The 22,764-nt window shown below is 46.1% G+C and overlaps 1 protein-coding gene across 1 annotated transcript in view; it reads right to left on the bottom strand.

The window, feature by feature from the left end:
- LOC140429358 (ras GTPase-activating protein 1-like) overlaps positions 1-22,764 on the bottom strand; it is a 374,654-nt gene that overhangs the window by 108,642 nt on the left and 243,248 nt on the right. The window contains exons 16-17 of the mRNA XM_072516226.1: positions 8,477-8,649; positions 3,034-3,193 (exon numbers count right to left, since the gene is read on the bottom strand). Of these exons, the coding sequence (XP_072372327.1) occupies positions 3,034-3,193; positions 8,477-8,649 (333 nt within the window). The remainder of the gene's footprint in view (positions 1-3,033; positions 3,194-8,476; positions 8,650-22,764) is intronic.

Here is a 22,764-nt window from a genome sequence, read left to right as displayed (position 1 = left end):
ATGCAAAGATATCTGTTAAGGCCCCAGCTATTTCCTCTCTTGCCTCCCACAGTAACCTGGGATATAACCCATCCGGCCCAGGGGATTTGTCTATTTTACTGCATTTTAAGATATCCAACGTTTCCTCCTTCATTACGCTGACATGTCCTAGAGTAGTCACATACCCATCCCTAACCTCAACATCCGTCATGTCCTTGTCCTTGATGAACACCGGTGCAAAGTACTCATTAAGGATCTCACCCAATTCCTTTGCCCTCAAGTGGGCCTACTTTTTCCCTAGCTACCCTCTTGCTCCTTATATATGTATAAAAGGCCTTGGGATTTTTCTTGACCCCGCTTGCCAATGACATTTCATGGCCTCTTTTAGCCCTCCTAACTCCCCGTTTGAGTTTGCTCCTACTTTTCCTAAATTCTTCAAAAGCTTTGTCTGTTTTTAGTTGACTAGACCTAATGTATGCTTCCTTATTCTTTTTGACCAGTCTCACAATTTCCCCCATCATCCATGGTTCCCTAATCTTGCCATTTCTGTCCTTCATTTTTGCAGAGACATGCCTGTCCTGCACTCTAATCAGCTGGTCTTTAAAAGACTCCCACATATCAAATGTGGATTTACCCTCAAACAGCTGCGCCCCATCCACATTCTCCAGCTCTTGCCGAATTCTGTTGTATTTTGCTCATACAGTTATAAAACTCATGTAATTGATTGCATCTGGCAATAGTAAAGCTTTATTAGTTGTAGCAAAGTTTACCAGTATAGTAAAGGTTATTGGGAGTAGCAGTGTTTATAAACTAGAATTAAGAAAATTAAATTTACACATAATAGAGATGGCAGGGCAGGTGGTGGTTTGCAACTGCAGAATATGGGAGCTCCTGGATGCTGGTGCGGTTAAGGGCAAGCACATCTGAAATAAGTGTCTATGGCTTGAGGAGCTTCGGATCCGAGTAACTGAGTTGGAGCTCGAGCTGTAGACACTGCGACACATCAGGGAGGGGCAAAATTACCTCAAGGCAATAAATGCTGGCCTAGCCAGCAATGTCCACACCCAGTAGAAGAAAATAAAGCGCCCCATCAAACCACCTTAAACTCCCTCCACTACTAGCGGCAAGGGGAAGCAGTGTACACTATCTACAAGATGCATTGCTGCAACTCACCAAGGTTCCGTTGACTGCACTTATCAAATTTATGACTGCTACAATCTGGAAGGACAAGGGCAGCATGGGAAAACCACCACCTGCGAATTTCATTCCTAAAACATCCTGACTTGAAACTATATTGTCATTCCTTCACTGTCTCTGGGTCAAATTCCTGGTGTTTGTACCTACACTAAATGTACTCGATGATTCATCATCACCTTCTCAAGGGTAATTAAGGATGGGCAATAAATGTTCATCTTGCTAGTGGCACTCACACCCCAAGAATAAAATTTAAAAAGTCCAGTACAAGCCATTTGGCAAAACATCTCTCCAATTCCTCAGCCAAGGCAATGTATTGTGCTTCTGTGACTGTTAATGAGGTAGCTGTTACTACGATGAGAAATTCTCCTCTTTCATTACAATCTAAGAATGGTCCACTGAGCCAGTCGGTGCCACTTGTAAATGTTGTAACTGCAATTCCTCAGCAAAGTCCAAAAAATGCAGCCTAACAGGTCAGATCAAAATTCCAGAAGCAGCAGATAGTAAAAGATTTGCTGTAACACTTCAGGCTTCAATCAGAATCTCTGAACTATCCATGTCAGTCCTTAATATAGCATCAAACTGGACCATCTGCGAAGAAGAATACTACTCTTGAAAATGTGGAAGTATATTCTTCTATTTTGTGTCACTCCATTGTGCCTATGGGATGTTTGAGATTGATTTTAGCATTAGCATTTAATTTTATAGGTAAACAAAACGCAACTTGCTCTTTTTGAAGAATGGTCTTCATTCACAAAAGAAACATAGAAAATAGGGGGTTAGACCATCCGGCCCCTTGAGCTGGTCCACCTTCATTATGATCATGGTTGATCATACAACTCAGTAACCTATTTCCACCACCACCACCCCCAACTCCCCAATATCCTTTGACCCCTTTAGTCCCGAGAGCTATATCTAACTCCTTCGTGAAAACATGTACAATTTTGGCCTCAACGGCTTTCTGTGGTAGCAGATTCCACAGGCTTACCACTCTGGGCAAAGAAATTTCTTCTCATCTCAGTCCTAAATGGTTTACCACATATCCTTAGACTGTGACCCACTGGTCCTGGACTAGCCTATCATTGGGAACATCTATCCTGTATGATGGTCCTGTTAGAAATTTATAGGTTTATATGAGATCCCCCCTCATTCTTCTAAACTCCAGCGAATATAATCCGAACCAACTCTATCTCTCCTCATAGATCAGTCCTGCCATCCCAGGAATCAGTCTGGTAAACATGTGCTGCACTCCAACTATAGCAAGAACATCCTTCCTCAGATAAGGAGACCAAAACTGCGCACAATATTTCACGTATGGTGTCACCAACATCCTGTATAACTGCAGCAAGACATCCCTGCTCCTGTACTTGAATCCTCTCGCTATGAAGGCCAACATACCATTTGCCTTCTTTACCAACTGCTGCACTTGCATGCGTTGGAGTACAAGGACACCCAGGTCTCGTTGCACATTCCCCTCTCTCAATCTAGTCATTCAGATAATAATCTGCTTTCCTGTTTTTGCTACCAAAGTGGGTGACCTCACACTTATCCACATTATGCTGCATCTGCCATGCATTTGCCCACTTGCTCAAATCTTTAGAAAATAACTATGGAGCGGCAACTGCACCGTGCAATTTTGTTCTTTTGGGATTTAGCCATTAAAAATTGATGAAAAACCAATAGCGGAAACTAAGCTTAAAGTCAAAATCACTCAACTGGCATTTTCTTTATATAGAACACTTCAAATATAAGAAAGTGTCTCAGTGCTTTCCAGCCCAAATAAATTTACATTAAAAATGTATTTAATTCAATAAACAACCTAAAGGGAATAGGTTACTGATTTAGATATAATAGGCCTACCTTCCACGTTAATTTCCCTGTCGTTGAGTATTTGTAGTAACAGTGATTCAAGCTTCTCATGCCGAAAAATTCTCAGTAGAATACTGGCCAGTAATGTGCGATCCTGGCCACACACATGGGATAAGGCATATATCACATGGAACTCTTTCTGAAGAATAAGCTACAAAACAAAAGTGAAGTTAATAAACAAATCAAAATGCAACATATTGGTAGAATGTTTACAAATGTATAATTTATTTAACACCGAGTTCAATTTCAGACCAAATATCCTTGACATCACAAAGACCATCTATTTTCACTGTTATATCATCGACCTCCACCCTTACTGCCAACTCCCACCATCAATTCTTGCAGTTAGTCACCACTAGAATCAACAATTCCGAAGATCTCCAGTCCAGCCTTCTATACCTCATCCTTTATAAAACTACAGCTCAACCAAAGTTGCATAGTTCCGTCCTATTCTGCACTTTATCCTATACATCCATTACTCCTGTCCTTATTAACATATGTTGAAGCACTGGGGTAATGGATGAACAGGTTAAAACGCTCATTCACATCTTAAAATCCCTCCATGGACACACTCTTCGCGTTCTTGTAACCTCATACATTACACCTAAACTCACTATTCTTCTGACACTGGGCTCTTGTGCAAACTCCATCCTTCATCCCAGCATTGAAGCCACACTGGCATAATTCATCTCTCAGTCTTTGCATTTCCCTCTCCTTGGCTAGGTATCCAGTTTCCCCCTTCCAAAATTGGGACTATTGCCACTCTAGGAACACTACATTAATTCAAAATTTTGCTGGCTGCACAGCTTAGCTTTTCAGTGGGCCATCTCACTTTTAAATTAAATTTGGAGGAGGAACTGCTACTGTTTCTTGAGAAACAGAAATAATTGTTTAATGAGTATACTAATTTACAAAGCCTAAAGTGTGACACGATTAATAAATTCTTCTGTAGCACGCTAATAGTTAAAATTATTCAGCCAGCTAATCAAAAGCAACTTCAATCAATTGACTGGGCACTTTCTAGCGTGCTCCTGCAATCTCAGACAAAATCCAGCAGCATCCAGTTTGTGCAAGCACGAGGACTAGCAAAAAATGAATAATGGAGACTCTGCCAGGAGCTTTCATTATTTCTAGGTAAATAAGACAATAATCAATACAGATGTGAAATTAAAAATGAAGCAGCTGGCATTCAGCCCTTAAACTGGAGATTGCAAGGGGGTGGGGAAGGAGGAATGAGGGAGAGACAACGGAAGAGAATTTAGAAAGGAAAGAGCTAGACAAAACAAATTTCAGAAAGGAAAAGCTTGACAAAACAAATTTCAGGAAAGTTATGAGGTGGGGAAAGAATGAGGATGAGGTGAGAAGAACAACATTTTGCCTCAGCCTGGATAACAAGAGGTTGTTTTTGTTGAATTTTGTTGCACTGGGCAAGATGAGAGTTAATTTGGGCCTCGCTGGATTCCAAGTCATTATTTATGTATCAATGGGTGGCAGATGCTTGACTTTCTCTTCTACTCATAGTTGCGCACATTTCTTCGGTTAACCAGTCATACATGCTCTGAGAAATATTTCCCAAAAAAAAAAAACGTTTGGCAGGTTTTATGCATCAAAATTTAAATGCTGATTGGTTTAATATTTTTTCCAGATTTTACAACAGATTTTTCTGAAATCGATGGTTTTTTTTAAAAAAGTGCACTTTTTAAAAACAATACTTTTTTTATTCCCCCCCCCCGACCTGACTGGGGTCCAAAATTACAGAGTATGTACAGTACAGATATATGTAATTCAGCCCAACTGATTTATGCCAGTGTTTGCTTCATATGAGCCTCTTCTGAAATTAGTTAATCTAACCCCATTGGTATGGCCTTCAATTTATTTTTAGATTAGATTTAGATTTGTCATGTGTACGAGGTACAGTGAAAGGTATTGTTCTGCGTACAGTCCAGGCAGATCGCTTCATATATGAAAACATAGAACATATGATAAACATATGAGGATATATAGAATATAGTGCTCCAACTGTAGAGAAGATGTGTAGAAAGATCAGTTCAGTTCATAGGAGGGCATTCAGGGATCTGGCAACAGCGGGGCAGACGCTGTTTTTGAATCTATTGGTGCGTGTTCTCAAACTTTTGTATCTTCTGCCCGTTGGAAGAGGTTGGAACAGAAAATATTCCGGGTGGGAGGGGTCTTTCTCTCTCATGTACGCATTCAGTCTCTCCCTAAATGGATCTATATTATTTGATTCAACGACTCCATGAGGCAGCAAGTTCTACATTCTCGCCATTCTCTGAGTAAATATGTTTCTCCTGAATTATTATTGGATTTATTAATGATTATATTAATGATCCCTAATTTTCGATTTCCCCACAAGTGGAAACATCCCATTTACTCATTAGATCAGCCCTCAGTTTTTTTTCCTTTTGAGTAAATAAGCCATTCTGTTCAACATATCCTGACAGTTCTGACTGGTTCCAATATCATTACTGTAAACCATTTTTCACTTTCTTCAGTGCCTCTATATAATTATTATATCAAGAACAGAACTCTGCATGGTACTCCAAGTGTGCAAATGAGAGTTCATACCAGCCATGCATCTCAATGTCTTGAGTTATTTGTGGAATTAACACATGATGAATAAAAGCAATTACAATTCTGCTGAATTGGGATGCTTTATAATGCATGCTGAGAGACCAAAGGAAAGGATGGTCACTCATTCATGTCTTGAGGGTCTGGAGCATGTTGTTTGGTCACTGTTTATAGTAAGAGTGACTGAAAAGCTTAAGCGGACCATACAACCATGGTAACTGAATCATTGACAGAGACTAAAATGAACATAAACGCATCTTGTTATGTTAGCCGAAATGTGCATTGCATCTCATTTAATGCAGGGTAATTTAATGGTAGCATGCATGGAATGGAATGTAGAGATCAAAAGGTAGAATTGGTATATGTGTTTTGAGTAAACCTCTGCTTGTTGGGAGCAAGAAAAAGATAGGAGGATTAGACATTATAGCCCCGAGTCTGCTTTGCCATTTGATACGATTATGGCTAATTTTCAGCCTCAACTCCACTTCCCCCTCACTCCCTATATCCCTTCATTATCTGAGGCCAAAAATCCATCTATTTCAGCCTTAAAATATATTCAGAAATGGACTACACAACCCCCTGGAGTAAAGAATTCCAAAGGTACATAAACTTTTGAATTTCTCCTCATCTGAGTCTTAAATGATCGGCCCCTTATCTTGAGATTGTAGCCGCATATTCTAGATTTCTAAGTAGGGGAAACAACCTCTCAGTGTCAACCCCATCAAATTCCTTCAAGAATGTTGTATGTTTCAATAAGTTCAACTCTCATTCTTCTAAACTCCACAGAATATAGGCCTGATTTACAGTCTCTCATCAGTCAACGCTCCCATTTTTGTTTTTAAAAATGTATTTATGGGAAGTGGGTGTCGCTGGTTAGTCCAGCATTTATTACCCATCCCTGGTTGCCCTTTAGAAGGTGACAGTGAGTTGCCTTCTTGAGCACTGCAGTCTTTGAGGTGTAGGTACACCTATTGTGCTGTTAGGGAGGGAGTTCCAGGATTTTGCCCCAGCGGCAGTGAAGGAATAGAGGATAGTGAGTGACTTGGAGGGGAACCTCCAGGTGGTGGGGTTCCCAGGTATCTGCTGCTCTTGTCCTTCTAGATGGTAGTGGTTGTGGGTTTGGAAGGAGCTGTCTAAGGACCCTTGGTGCGTTACTGCAGTGCAGCTTGTAGATGGTACACATGGCTGCCACTGTTCGTCTGTGTGGAGGGTTTGAATGTTTGCGGAAGGAGGAGCAATCAGCGGGCAGCTTTGTCCTGGATGGTGTCAAGCTTCTCGAGTGCTGTTGGAGCTCCAAGCAACTGGAGAGTATTTCATTACACTCCTGATCTAGCCTTTGACCTGTCCTGGTAGCCACAGTGTCAATATGGCTAGTCCAGTTCAATGTCTGATCAATGGTAACCCCCCAGGATATTGATTGTCTCACAAACCGAATTCCCCACTATTATACTTCATCTGTCACCTTGTTGCTGATTCACTTAAACTGCCTGTATTTCTTTGCAGCTTCTTTGCGTCTTCCTCATAGCTTACCTACCTTTAAAAAAATTAATTTACAGGATGTAGGCATCGCTGGTTCAGCCAGCATTTATTGCCCACCAGAAGATGGTGCTGAGTCGCCTTCTTGAACCGCTGCAGTCCTTGAGGTGTATGTAAACCCACTGTGTTCTTTTGGAGGGAGTTCCAGGATGTTGCCCCAGCAACAGTGAAGGAACAGCGATATACTTCCAAGTCAGGGTGGTGAGTGACATGGAGGAGAACCTCCAGGTGGTAGGTGCTCTTGACCTTCTAGTGGTCGTGGGTTGGGAAGGTGCTGTATAAGGAACCTTGGTGAGTTACTGCAGTGCATCATGTAGATGGTACACGCGGCTGCCACTGTTCATCGGTGGTGGAGGGTTTGAATGTTTGTGGAAGGGGTAGCAATCAAGCGGGCTGTTTTGTCCTGGTTGGTGTCAAGCTTCTTGAGGGTGGTTGGAGCTGCACTCATCCAAGCACGTGGAGAGTATTCCATTACACTCCAGACTTGTGCCTTGTAGATGGTGGACAGGCTTTGCAGGGTCAGGAGGTGAGTTACTCAACATAGGATTTCAAGCCTTTGACCTGTCCTGGCAGCCACAGTATTAATATGGCTAGTCCAGTTCAGTTCCTGATAAATGGTAACCCCCAGGATGTTGATTGTTTTGTATCGTCAGCAAACATAGATGAAGAAACACGTAGTAATGTAACTATATCATAATTATAGATTGTAAATAGCTGAGGTCTCTGCACTGATCCTTGCAGCAGTCCACTAGTTAACTTGCCAAGTTGAAAATGCTCCATTCTTTGCTTTCCGTCCATTAACCAATCCTCTATGCCAGTATATCACTGCAACTCCATGAGCCCTTAAGTTATGTATTAACCATTGCGTAACACTTCACTGAATGCCTTTTGGAAATCCAAGTATTCTACATGTACTGGTTCATAATTATTTACCCCACTAGCTTAATATTCAAAATGATAATAAATTTGTCAAACACAATTGTGAATTGTGAAATGCAAGTTATCATAAACTCTAATTGTAGTATATAATTTTGGCGAAGTACTCAAATTGGATTGTATAGCGAGGTAACTCAAAACAAGATCTGATTCTGTGGTTGTTACAACTGATGTGTGTGTTTAAAGTAATGATAGAAAATAGAACAGGAAAGCAATTCACCAGTAAGGTTTAACACAATTAATGTACAGGTGCTAAATGTTCCCAAATGCATGATTTTAATATTTGATATCTAGTTGACAGCAAGTACTTTGATTAAAAGTTACAGAACACCATGAACATGCAGCGCTTTGAAAATAAAACAAAATTAAATACCTCTTTGAATTCACTGTATTCTTCTTCTGGCATAATTTTTTCCAATGAATATCGTGCTCTTACCCGTAGAGTACCAGGTTCAATTCCTTTTAGTGGAAAATGTGAACTAAGAGGGAACCACTCATCAATCAGCTGCCCTTTTTGCAACTTATTCAACAAACAACGCATGAATACTGTAAAACAGAAATTTTTCAAGGTCCAGTTCAATCTTCGATTTGCAACTTAATTTGAAACAATAAGAGAAATGTTAGTTTGTTCAGTTTAACATAAGCCAGATTGAATCATCCTTTTTGGTACCCACCAAAAACTGAGCACTTTATCCTTCAATTCTAGCTCCCGCCTAGGTGTATTGACAAGCTGGGCTTCAAACTTTACATTCCCTCATCAAGATCACTGGAGCGCAACACCGCCTACCCTCGAGCTATCTTCAGTGCTGCTGAAAGTCTGATACGTTTCAGTTTGTGTGTGTGAGGGGGGGCAGAAAAAAAAATGATGATAGACTTTGTTATGGGAAAGAATGGACATTTATGATAGAATGACAAAGAACAATTAGAGAGCATGAACTAAAAAGTACACATGAAGCAGAGTTCAGTAAGAGAGCACGCCAAGACAGCCCGGGTACGAGCACAGAAACAATAGATAGCATAAGTGGTTAAATGAGAGAAAAGGAAAAGCATAAATGGAAATGATGGACATAAAGGAGAACTAATGACAGAATTTGAATACGGGTCTCAGAACAAGCAAGCAACCAAGTGATGTACAAAATTTGGGCCAGGATGGCGGACGGTGGGTGGAATTGGGTGTTGGTAGGTAGTGGCATCGTGTCCGTTTCATCTGCGATTTTACAGCGTGGGTAAGATATCGGGCAGCCCGCTAATCAGTTCGCTACCGCAGGGGCAGCCCCAAGCGTCCAGCCTACAAGGTGAAACTTGGCAGACTGATGATCATGCAAGGGGAGTTCTTCCTTTCCAGGCACCCTGTGTCCACTGGGGACCCCACCCCAAAGTTAGTTCTCCCTCTTCCACCCTAAAAATCATGCCCCCTGCCTGACCCTGTTGAGACCCTATTTCTACCTTTAAATTTGGGTTCAATTGACACCTCTCTTTGGGACAACCTGCAGGTCCATCATTGGCCACTGCTCCAGGTGGCACTGTTGCAACACAAAAGCTGCCAAGCCACTGATTGACTGTTAAATACCAATGTTCAAAGATGCTTTCAGGCCCATGTATGTCACAACAGTCCAGCAATCTGTCCTTCAACAGATTGCTCCGATTGTGGAAGTCCGGCCCCAGAGCAGAGGCCGCAGCTCCACGAAGACCACCCTGCTGTTCTCTTTCAGCATGATAGCATTCATCCTCAGACCGCTACCACATTGTCAGTGGCCCGCTGCTGTCAGTCAGCCAGCCCAAATTACCGCTCTCCATATTAAACAGTGCAACCCAAAGCCTAGCATTCTTGGCCTGGAGTTTCTCGAGGCCATCTGTATCTCCCTCTGAAAGTCAGCAGCCTTCAAACAGCAAATGGGGTAGCAACAGGATAGGCAAAAAAGCATCCACTAAAGGAATGCACAAAAAATTATTTGTCAACATTTGTATCAAAGCAACATGTTTTGGATTTATAAATTTGCTTTGGATTGCTTATTTTGTGCTGGTTTTTAATTTTGCATTTTATTACGATCGCCACAGAGACCAATAACCTTTAAAAGGAGATTTGCACTTCGTTATTAGCTAAATGACACACCCAAGATTTCATACTACTACTGTAACAAATAACTAAAATCACTATTGACTAAATTCTATTTCATTTTGTACGCAACTTATACTTTAGCCACAGAAAGGACATTCAGCTGGCACTTATCACCAATCACACACTGTAAGGAATTACAGTCCCTTTCACACAGTCCAGTTATTCAGTTTCCAATGGGATCCTGTATTCCTGTTTCACCGAGTAGCAAGTCACTGTCGCTAGGCGTTTTTTCTCCATTTTCGGCAAGCTTAATTCCACTTCTACCAGTCAAACTTGTTCCAAGCTGATTTTTCTCCCTGGCCATGCCAGAGGAAATCCCCTAGAATCAGTGTAGTATTGCTGAAGAAAGATCTTGTCAAAACTTTTCATCTTGTACTCATCAGAGCAATTGCAAGAAATCAGATATATGGAGAACAACTTTATACTGTGAGAGGATAGAGAGCTGATTGTTGGTAAGTGGACTCACTTGCCATGGAAAATGAACCAGTTCAAGGTAACAGACAGTTAACTGCCAAGTATTGTTTCAAATTTAAGCCAGCAGCTTGACTCTGATTGGTCAAGACATTGCCCTATGGGATGAACCAGCGAATGGCTATCAATTATTTTGTTTAGCTTAAACAGGTGCAGTGTGTGTGCATGTTCATTGTCTGTAAAGCATAGGGCCTTGTTTATTAATATATGTAGCCTCAGGTACACCACCCTGACTGAAATACTAATTTGGTTGTCAGCGTAACTTTTAGCACACCAAGGATTATTTAGCAACTGTTAACCAATCGCGGAATCACATTTAACGTTGGACAACTGTGTTTAGAGTTTTGCAAGCTTGGGTTGGTTAGGTAATTTGTACTTGGTCCGTTGCATAGTGAAAGGAAAATGTTGTTTTATACGATCCGTCAATGTTGGTGACTTACGGCCTACTTACATAGCATCATACTGGCACTGAAATGCATATACCACATTGCTCATTTATGCGGTAGCAGAACATATTTTTGACTTGATGGTAGAATCCTGTTAGTGACAAATGCTATTCGCATCACTACTGCATCGTAGCAGCAAGAAACAGCTAGTTTCACTTCTTGCTCAAACTATTGATATCCCTTGTCCTTCCAGGGTAATCTGAGGTAAGGGCACTTTTCAGGTTGCTTCTTCCGTTTGTATGATATACAGCATGAAACGATCTGATCAGGGTAGCCATTATCCCACAGGATATCTTTGATGCAACCTATTTCAGCATCAAGCCTGCTGTGAGCAAATGGGTTGGGCCCTTGATAGAGTATTGATTTCATAGAATCATAGAATTTACTGTGCAGAAGGATGCCATTCGGCCCATCAATACTGTACCAGTCCTTGGAAAGAGCACCCTATTTAAGCCCATGCCTCCACCCTTTCCCCGTAACTCAGTAACCCCACATAACCTTTTTGGACACTAAGGGAAATTTATCATGGCCAATCCACCTAACCTGCACATCTTTGGACCGTGGGAGGAAACCCACGCAGACACAGGGAGAACATGAAGACTCTGAACAGACAGTGACCCAATCCAGGAATCGAACCTGGGACCCTGGAGCTGTGAAGCAACTATGCTACCGTGCCGCCCCGATATATGGAGAACAACTTTATACTGCGAGAGGATAGAGGACTGATTGTTGGTAAGTGGACTCTCTTGCCATGGAAAATGCACCAGTTCAAGGTAACAGACAGTTAACTTCCAAGAATTGTTTGAAATTCATAGTTTATTTATATAGGGGCTAGTAGAATGCATATAGCTAAATATTAAAAGTGCCTTGACTGTGGAATCCAGTCATCTTGTCTCATATAATGAATTAATCATTGTATTCCAGTGTATTCAGCACTAAGACGTTATTGTTCTCTGTATAATCAACTAATCAGTTACAGCAAAGTCTACGCCGAACTCTGTAACGTGGAGAGTGTGGGAAACATATCCAGTAATTTTCCTAAGACTACGCACGCAGACACTAAACTAGTTTTGATAGGCACCAGTCAATCTTAAGTAATGTCCAATGTTTGATTAACAAATCATCCTCTAAGTAAGAGACACTCATTTGAATAACCCAGGAGGTCTCGGCTGAGAATTAGAAGCCAATGAAAGTAAATGAGGGGTTAAACCAGAGAAAGGAATTCTCTTAAAAGTGGGACCTCGTTGTCGAGGTCTTGCTTCCTGAATTCTTGATTCATCTATTTGTTTGTGTTGAAGTGACTTGTTTTTATGCTTTTTGCCATGTGCTTGACCTTTTTATGTATTGTTTGATATTTTGCTTCTAAGTTTTGGTTCAGTTCTTATTCAAGCGTATTTGAGTGAGTAATTAGCAATAAAGTCATATTTTTGACACCTCCAAGCAACCGGACTACCGGTTCTTATTAGAAGGTAAAATAAGAGTCCCAACAATTTGGCGAGCCAGCCAGGAGTGCCAGAAGGAAGAGACCGAACACCACACCGAGGCATCGGATCAACAGAACCGAGGCAAGAGACCCTCATGTCTGCGGCCGTTTAGAGTCGGGTGACCTCCTACCCCCCACCTTGCGAAAATGTCTGGCTTGAAATTTGCTCAAGTCCCAGTAACAATCAGACATCTGACGATGGTACATATATAGTATATCGCGTTATAGATATAATAACCCCCCGACGAGAGTATAGTCTACGACTTGAGGCCCGGGGTTAGAAAATACTATTTTGGAGTTGAAATGGCGGCCAAAGATCTGCCTACAACTTCTAGGGGCATCCAAGCCCCGGTACAGAGATTGAACAGAAATTTCTAAAGTACAATACTTTCAAAGGACAATTGGTGCTTTTATAATATAAGAAGAATTTGGGGGAAAACTACCCATATGAGAGATAAAAAACAGACCAAATGGTCCCTGATTGTAATGAGTCAGCTCCGAAAGAGAAACGAGACTATAGCAAGTACCAACTATGATTGTGAAATAAAAAAAACAGAAGGCGCAATTACAGGCAGTCTGTGAGGAGCTAGAGGGAGAAAAATACAAAATTGAAAAGCTAGAAAGTTTAGAAGAAGTTGTGAGACTCAGACGTGAAGTCTCGGAGCTGAATTCGGAAAAAGACAAGCTCCAATAAATAAACTGAGTTAGCATTGGTAAATGCGAAGCTTAAAGCAGAAGTATCAGGACTTCAATTGGGAGTACAAGATCTTCTGACCCAGAATAGCAGCACGGTAACATTGTGGATAGCACAATTGCTTCACAGCTCCAGGGTCCCAGGTTCGATTCCAGCTTGGGTCACTGTCTGTGCGGAGTCTGCACATCCTCCCCGTGTGTACGTGGGTTTCCTCCGGGTGCTCCAGTTTCCTCCCACAGTCCAAAGATGTGCAGGTTAGGTGGATTGGCCATGATAAATTGCCTTAGTGTCCAAAAGTGCCCTTAGTGTTGGGTGGGGTTACTGGGTTATGGGGATAGGGTGGAGGTGTTGACCTTGGGTAGGGTGCTCTTTCCAAGAGCCGGTGCAGACTCGATGGGCCGAATAGCCTCCTTCTGCACTGTAAATTCTATGATGATCTGTAAATTCTATGAATAGGGAACTTAAAGAGAAGTTAACGGAAAAATCCCTGATCTGGGGGGGAACCTCTTTTTAACGGGTCCTCAACGCCCATACAACCAAGGCCTATCCTAGAAACAGTAGATCCAACTCCAGAAGTCCCGCCTCCGCCAGCCTGTGAGGTGAGAGAGGCCATTCCCGACGTAAGACGTACGGTCTCAATGAAAAGAAGCCAGCTGACCTCCGGTTGCGGCTATGCGTAGCTAAGTCACACGTTTGGCAGCTCCCGCTAAAAACGGACTTTTGGGCTCTTTTTAGGGCCCGTTACGGCCCTTGTTCGACGTTTCCCGGTGTGGGGCGATTATAAAAGTGGCATTGAAGCAAAGAAAGGTGCGAGGGAGGACCACCAAGATGGCGGCGGGCGGAGACCAGGCAGCGTGGAGGCAGTGGGCGCAAGAGCAGCAGGAGCTTTTCCAGCGCTGTTTTAAGGATCTGAAAGCAGAGCTGCTGGAGCCGATGAAGGCTTCAATTGATAAGCTGCTGGAGACGCAGACGGCCCAAGGGGCGCAAATCCGGGAGGTCCGGCAGAAGGTCTCGGAGAATGAGGACGAGATCTTGGGCCTGGCGGTGAAGGTGGAGGCGCACCACAAGAAATGGCAGGCGAGGTTCGAGGAGATGGAGAACCGGTCGAGGCGGAAGAACCTGCAGATCCTGGGTCTCCCAGAGAGGCTGGAGGGGTCGGACGTGGGTCACCATGCTGAACCATGCCTACGTGGTCACCATGCTGAATTCACTGATGGGAGCAGGGGGTCTTTCAGGGGCCCTTGGAGCTGGAGGGGGCCTACCGAGTGCTGGCGAGGTGGCCCAAGTCCAATGAGCCGCCGCGGGCGGTGCTGATGCGGTTCCACCGGTTTGCTGATCGGGAGTGTGTGTTAAGGTGGGCCAAGAAGGAGCGGAGCAGGAGGTGGGAGAACGTGGAGGTCCGGATCTACTAGGATTGGAGCGCGGAGGTGGCGAAGAAGAGGGCCGGTGACACGCGGGCGAAGGCAGTGCTGCACAGGAAGGGGGTGAAGTTCGGTATGCTGCAGCTGGCGCGTCTGTGGGTCACCTATTAGGACCGACACCATTATTTTGAGTCCCCGGAGGAGGCGTGGGCCTTTGTGCAGGCTGAAAAACTGGACTCGGACTAAGGGTCAGGGACGACGGGTCGCGGTGGAGGGATGGTTGTGTTGTGTTTCGAGGGGGGGTTCTTTGTTTTTCGGGAGTTGATTGGGCATTGTTCTGATTAGGTCCGCCGGGTGGGCTCGTGGGGGGTGTAGGTAAACTGCTTGGGGGGTTGATGGTCGGTAGGGGAGGCGGGGGGGGGGGGGGGGGGAGCGGAGAAGCCCGAGTTGGGTGTAGTGGGACCGGGCCTGGAAAGGCAGCTGCGCCAGAGGAGGCGGGGCCGGGCGAGTAGAAAACACGGGCTTTTTCCCATGCTTAGGGTTGAAGGGGCAGGGCCGGAGCTGGGCAGCGCGGGCTTTTCTCCCGCGCTGGGAGTGGAATGGATGAGAGCCTGCTGGTGGACAAGGGGACGGAAGGGGAAGTTCCACACTGGGGGGGGGGTGGTCGATGGAGCGGCGGGAGTGGCCGGGGTCAGCTGACTTACGGGAGTGCAATGAGGGGAGCAATGCAGCTAGCGGGGGGGGCGGGTTGCTGCTGGAATGGCCAAGGGGGAGCTGGAGCTGGTAGAGGCGGTCGGGGAGGGGTCTGCCGCGGTGGGGAACGGGTCGGGCGGGGGGCGCGTGGCTGGCCTAGGAAGGGCTATGGCTAATGGGCGGGTGAGTAGCCCCCTGATCCGGCTGATAACCTGGAATGTAAGGGGACTGAATGGGCCGGTCAAGCGGGCCCGGGTGTTCGCGCACCTGAAGGCGGATGTGGCCATGCTTCAGGAGACGCACCTGAGGGTAGTTGTAGGGGATTCTATTATCAGGGGGATAGATAGTATCCTTTGTGAGCAGGATAAAGAGTCCCGCATGGTATGTTGCCTGCCCGGTGCTAGGGTGCGGGACATCTCTGACCGGCTTGAAAGGATACTGGAGAGGGAGGGGGAGGATCCAGTTGTTGTGGTCCATGTCGGTACCAACAACATAGGCAAATCTAGAAAAGAGGACCTGTTTAGAGATTATAAAGAGCTAGGATTCAAATTTAAAAACAGGTCCTCAAGGATCATAATCTCCGGATTACTGCCCGAGCCACGTGAAAATTGGCACAGGGAGGCAAGAATAAGGGAAGTTAACACGTGGCTGAAAGAGTGGTGTGGGAAAGAGGGGTTCCTTTTCATGGGACACTGGCATCAGTTTTGGGACAGGGGGGAGCTATACCATTGGGATGGTCTCCACCTGAACCGAGCTGGGACCAGTGTTCTGGCGAAAAGAGTAAATAGGGTGGTCAATAGGACTTTAAACTAAAGATTGGGGGGGAAGGGAAAGTCAGGGAACCAAGAGGTGAAGTAATTAGTGGGAAGCGTAGCTGCTTAGGAATACAAAAAAGCATGAAAAGACAGAACTCAGGAGAGGTTACGATAGTCCCCATCCCACAAAATATGACACAGTGTATGGAAAGGCTCAGTCAACCAAGGTCCACCACACTAAGAAAACAAAAAGGGACGGTCAATAGAGAATTAAAGATGCTATATTTAAATGCGCGCAGTATACGGAACAAGGTAGATGAGCTTGTGGCCCAGATTGTGACTGGCAGGTATGATGTGGTAGGCATCACGGAGACGTGGTTGCAGGGGGTTCAGGACTGGCATTTAAACATCCAGGGATTCACAACCTATCGAAAAGACAGAGAGGTGGGCAGAGGGGGCGGGGTTGCCTTGTTAATTAGGAATGAAATTAAATCAATAGCACTAAACAACATAGGGTCAGATGATGTGGAGTCTGTGTGGGTAGAGTTGAGGAACCACAAAGGCAAAAAACCCATAATGGGAGTTATGTACAGGCCTCCTAACAGTGGTCAGGACCGGGAGCACAAAATGCACCACAAAATAGAAAGTGCATGTCAGAAAGGCAAGGTCACAGTGATCATGGGGGACTTCAATATGCAGGTGGACTGGGTAAATAATGCTGCCAGTGGACCCAAGGAAAGGGAATTCATTTAATGTTTACAGGAGGGCTTTTTGGAACAGCTTGTGATGGAGCCCACGAGGGAACATGCCATTCTGGACATAGTGTTATGTAATGAGCCAGACTTGATTAAAGATCTTAAAGTAAGGGAACACTTAGGAGGCAGTGATCATAATATGGTAGAATTCAATCTCCAATTTGAAAGAAAGAAGGTAGAATCAGATGTGAAGGTGTTACAGTTAAATAAAGGTAACTACAGGGGCATGAGGGAGGAACTGACGAAAATCGACTGGGAGCAGAACCTAGTGGGAAAGACAGTAGAACAGCAACGGCAGGAGTTTCTGTGAGTAATTGAGGACACAGTACAGAGGTTCATCCCAAAGAAAAGAAAGGTTATCAGAGGGGGGATTAGGCAGCCATTGCTGACAAAGGAAGTTAGGGAATGCATCAAAGCAAAAGAGAAAGCATATAATGTGGCAAAGAGTAGTGGAAAGTCAGAAGATTGGGAAGGCTACAAAAACAAACAGAGGATAACAAAGAGAGAAATAAGGAAAGAGAGGATCAAATATGAAGGTAGGCTAGCCAGTAACATTAGGAATGATAGTAAAAGTTTCTTTAAATACATTAAAAACAAACGGGAGGCAAAAGTAGACATTGGGCCGCTCCAAAATGACGCTGGTAATCTAGTGTTGGGAGACAAGGAAATAGCTGAGGAACTAAATAAGCACTTTGCGTCAGTCTTCACAGTAGAAGACATGAGTAATATCCCAACAATTCAGGAGAGTCAGGGGGCAGAGTTGAATATGGTAGCCATCACAAAGGAGAAAGTGCTAGAGAAACTAAGAGGTCTAAAAATTGATAAATCTCCAGGCCCAGATGGGCTACATCCTAGAGTTCTAAAGGAGATAGCTGAAGAAATCGTGGAGGCGTTAATTATGACCTTTCAAAAGTCACTGGAGTCAGGGAAAGTCCCAGAGGATTGGAAAATCGCTGTTGTAACCCCCCTGTTCAAGAAGGGAACAAGGAAAAAGATGGAAAATTATAGGCCAATTAGCCTAACCTCGGTTGTTGGCAAGATTCTAGAATCCATTGTTAAGGATGAGATTTCTAAATTCTTGGAAGTGCAGGGTCGGATTAGGACAAGTCAGCATGGATTTAGTAAGGGGAGGTCGTGCCTGACAAACCTGTTAGAGTTCTTTGAAGAGATAACAAATAGGTTAGACCAAGGAGAGCCAATGGATGTTATCTATCTTGACTTCCAAAAGGCCTTTGATAAGGTGCCTCACGGGAGACTGCTGAGTAAAATAAGGGCCCATGTTATTCGAGGCAAGGTACTAACATGGATTGACGATTGGTTGTCAGGCAGAAGGCAGAGAGTTGGGATAAAAGGTTCTGTTTCGGAATGGCAACCGGAGACGAGTGGTGGCCCGCAGGGTTCAGTGTTGGGTCCACAGCTGTTCTCTTTATATATTAACAATCTGGATGACGGGACTGGGGGCATTCTGGCTAAGTTTGCCGATGATACAAAGATAGGTGGAGGGGCAGGTAGTATGGAGGAGGTGGGGAGGCTGCAGAAAGGTTTAGACAGTTTAGGAGAGTGGTCCAAGAAATGGCTGATGAAATTCAACGTGGGCAAGTGCGAGGTCTTGCACTTTGGAAAAAAGAATAGAGGCATGGACTATTTTCTAAACGGTGACAAAATTCATAATGCTGAAGTGCAAAGGGACTTGGGAGTCCTAGTCCAGGATTCTCTAAAGTTTCTTGCAGGTTGAGTCCGTAATTAAGAAAGCAAATGCAATGTTGTCATTTATCTCAAGAGGCTTGGAATATAAAAGCAGGGATGTACTTCTGAAGCTTTATAAAGCATTAGTTAGGCCCCATTTAGAATACTGTGAGCAATTTTGGGCCCCACACCTCAGGAAGGACATACTGGCACTGGAGCGGGTCCAGCGGAGATTCACACGGATGATCCCAGGAATGGTAGGCCTAACATACGATGAACGTCTGAGGATCCTGGGATTATATTCATTGGAGTTTAGGAGGTTGAGGGGAGATCTAATAGAAACTTACAAGATAATGAATGGCTTAGATAAGGTGGACGTAGGGAAGTTGTTTCCATTGGCAGGGGAGACTAGGACCCGGGGGCACAGCCTTAGAATAAAAGGGAGTCACTTTAGAACAGAGATGAGGAGAAATTTCTTCAGCCAGAGAGTGGTGGGTCTGTGGAATTCATTGCCACAAAGGGCGGTGGAGGCTGGGACGTTGAGTGTCTTTCAGACGGAAGTTGATAAATTCTTGATTTCTCGAGGAATTAAGGGCTATGGAGAGAGAGCGGGTAAATGGAGTTGAAATCAGCCATGATTGAATGGTGGAGTGGACTCGATGGGCCTAATGGCCTTACTTCCGCTCCTATGTCTTATGGTCTTATGGATCAGGTAAGATTGAGAAAGGGGTGGGTAGGGCAGGTGTTTCATTCGGGTTTGGATGCAAAAAAATTGGGGGGGTGGGGGGGAAGAGAGTGTCGTTCGAGGCGTCGAGCATTGTGGCAGACAATGGCGGTAGGTATGTGATGGTAAGTGGCAAGCTGCAGGGGGAGCGGGTGGTGTTGGTCAATGTATATGCCCGGAATTGGGATGATGCGGGGTTCATGCGGCGTATGCTGGGCCGGATTCCGGACCCGGAGACAGGGGGCCTAATAATGGGGGGGGATTTCAACACGGTGTTGGATCCGGCACTGGATCGCTCTAGGTCTAGGACGGGCAGGAGGCTGGCGGCGGCCAAGGTACTGGGGAGGGGGTTCATGGACCAGATGGGAGGAGTGGACCCGTGGAGGTTTGCATGGCCGAGGGCCAGGGAATTTTCATTCTTCTCCCATGTCCACAAGGCCTACTCCCGGACTGACTTTTGTGTCATGAGCAGGGCACTGATTCCGAGGGTGGAGGATACGGAGTACTCGGCGATAGCCATTTCTGATCATGCTCCGCACTGGGTGGACCTCGAGTTGGGGGACTGCTGTGGCGCCTAGAGGTGGGGTTGCTGGTGGATGAGGAGGTGAGCAGGCAGTTCCAGGGGTATATAGAGAAGTACCTGGAGGCTAATGACAATGGGGAGGTGCAAGTAGGGGTGGTCTGGGAGGCGCTGAAGGCGGTGGTCAGAGGAGAGCTGATCTCCATTAGGGCACACAATGAGAGGGGGGAGGGGAGAGAGAGGGAGAGGTTAGTGGGGGAGATGGTGAGGGTGGACGGGAGGTACGTGGAGGTCCCGGAGGAGGGATTGCTTAGGGAGCGGCGTAGCCTCCACGCTGAGTTCGATTTGTTGACCACCAGGAAGGCGGAGGCGCAGTGGAGGAAGGCGCAGGGGGCGGTCTATGAATACGGAGAAAAGGCGAGCCAGATGCTGGCGCACCAGCTTCGGAAGCGAGAGGCAGCTAGGGAGATCGGGGGAGTTAAGGATGGAGGAGGGAGCACGGTGCGAAGTGCGGTGGGTATCAATGGGGTCTTCAGGGACTTCTACGAGGAAATGTACCGGTCTGAGCCCCCACTGGAGGGAGGGATGGGTCGCTTCCTGGACCGGCTGAGGTTTTCGAGGGTGGAGGAGGGGCAGGTGGCGGGGTTGGGAGCGCCGGTTGGGTTGGAGGAGTTGGTCAAAGGGATAGGGAACATGCAGGCGGGGAAGGCACCGGGGCCGGATGGGTTCCCGGCTGAATTTTACAAGTATTCGGACCTGCTGGACCCGCTGTTGGTAAGGACCTTCAACGAGGCAAGGGAAGGGGGGGGCTCTGCCCCCGACGATGTCTAGAGCGCTGATTTCCCTGATCCTGAAGCGGGACAAGGATCCCCTACAGTGTGCGTCATATAGGCCGATCTCACTCCTAAATGTAGATGCAAAGTTGCTGGCAAAGATTTTGGCCATGAGGATAGAGGACTGTGTGCCGCAGGTCATACACGAGGATCAGACGGGGTTCGTGAAAGGAAGGCCGTTGAATACTAATGTACGGAGGCTCTTGAATGTTATAATGATGCTGGCGATGGAAGGGGAGGCGGAGATAGTGGCGGCGATGGATGCTGAGAAGGCCTTTGATAGGGTGGAATGGGGGTACCTGTGGGAGGTGCTGAAAAGGTTTGGGTTCGGGGAGGGGTTCGTCAGGTGGGTGAGGCTGCTATATGAGGCCCCGGTGGCGAGTGTGGCCATGAACAGAAGGAGGTCAGAGTATTTCCGGCTACACCGGGGGACGAGGCAGGGGTGTCCCCTGTCCCCCCTGCTCTTTGCGCTGGCGATTGAACCCATGGCCATGGCGTTGAGGGAGTCGAGGAACTGGAGGGGGCTGGTGCGGGGTGGGGAGGAGCATCGGGTGTCGCTCTATGCGGATGATTTGCTGCTATACGTGGCGGACCCGGTGGGGGGAATGCCGGTGTTGATGAGGATCCTCAGGGAGTTTGGAGATTTCTCCGGGTACAAGCTTAATATGGGGAAGAGCGAGTTGTTCGTGGTGCACCCAGGGGACCAGGAGAGGGGGATTGGTGAGCTCCCGCTAAAAAGGGCGGAGAGGGGTTTCAGGTACCTGGGGGTCCTGGTGGCTGGGAGTTGGGGTGCCTACATAAGCTTAACTTCACGAGGCTGGTGGAGCAGATGGAGGAGGAGTTTAAGAGGTGGGACGTGCTGCCACTCTCCCTGGCAGGTAGGGTGCAGTCAGTGAAAATGACGGTGCTCCCGAGGTTTTTGTTCCTGTTCCAATGCCTGCCCATCCTGATCCCCAAGGCCTTCTTCAGGCGGGTTAACAGGAGCGTTATGGGGTTTGTGTGGGCGCAGAAGGCCCCGAGGGTGAGAAGGGTGTTCCTGGAGCAGGGCAGGGATAGGAGGTTGTCGCTGCCTAACCACTGTGGGTATTATTGGGCCACCAACGTGGCGATGGTGCGTAAGTGGGTGATGGAGGGGGATGAGGCAGCATGGAAGAGGCTGGAGATGGCATCCTGTGTGGGAACGAGCCTGCAGGCGCTGGTGACGGCGTCGCTGCTGCTTCCTCCAATGAGGTATACCACGAGCCCGGTGGTGGCGGCTACCCTCAAAATCTGGGGGCAATGGAGACGTCACGGGGGGAGGTGGAGGCCTCGGTGTGGGAGAACCACCGGTTTGTCACGGGGAGGATGGACGGAGGGTTCCTGAGCTGGCACAGGGCAGGTATTAGAAGGATGGGGGACCTGTTTGTGGACGGGAAGTTCGCGAGCCTGGGTTTGCTGGTGGAGAAGTTCGGGCTCTCCCCGGGAAACACCTTCAGATATATGCAGGTAACGGTGTTTGTTCGGCGGCAGGTGGTGGAGTTCCCACTGTTGCCGCCACATAGGGTCCAGGACAATAAGAAAAGAAGCCGGCCGTGACCACAACCTCTTCTGCGGCAGTTTAATTTCATCCCGAGGTCATCCCAGGATCATGTTATCTGGGGCATGTGATACCCTCTATTCATCATTACCCTTCTCGATTAGAGGTAGCAGGGGGAAGAAGTAAATGTGCCACTACTGCATGTGACAGGTTGTTCGCTTTGTTTGTTCCTTTTCATGGTGATGCCAAGGTAGCCAAAGAGTTTAATAAAATGGTAGTCATCATAGAAACGGTAGCTAATGATACCTCCGCAGACCTATTCAAGATTTCCACTGAAATGCTAGTTATCTGTACTGTGGCCTTGCAAAATCGAATGGCTGTTGATCACATTCTCGCCGAGAGAGGTGGGATATGTGCCCTCATTGGGTCAGAATGTTGTACTTCCATTCCAGATAGCTCCGAAGAGATCATTGATATGGCAAAACACATCCAAAAGGAGTTTGGAAAACTCAATCAACCCAAGTCCAGCACGCTTTGGGGTTGGGCTATTGGGTGGCTAGGGTCCTTGGGAGCCTCAGTGGTGCAAGGCTTGGTCATGTTCTTTG

This window comes from Scyliorhinus torazame, chromosome 9 (genome assembly GCF_047496885.1).
Source record: "Scyliorhinus torazame isolate Kashiwa2021f chromosome 9, sScyTor2.1, whole genome shotgun sequence".
In the NCBI taxonomy this organism is placed as follows: domain Eukaryota; kingdom Metazoa; phylum Chordata; class Chondrichthyes; order Carcharhiniformes; family Scyliorhinidae; genus Scyliorhinus; species Scyliorhinus torazame.
This window is presented reverse-complemented; position numbering and strand designations above follow the sequence as displayed.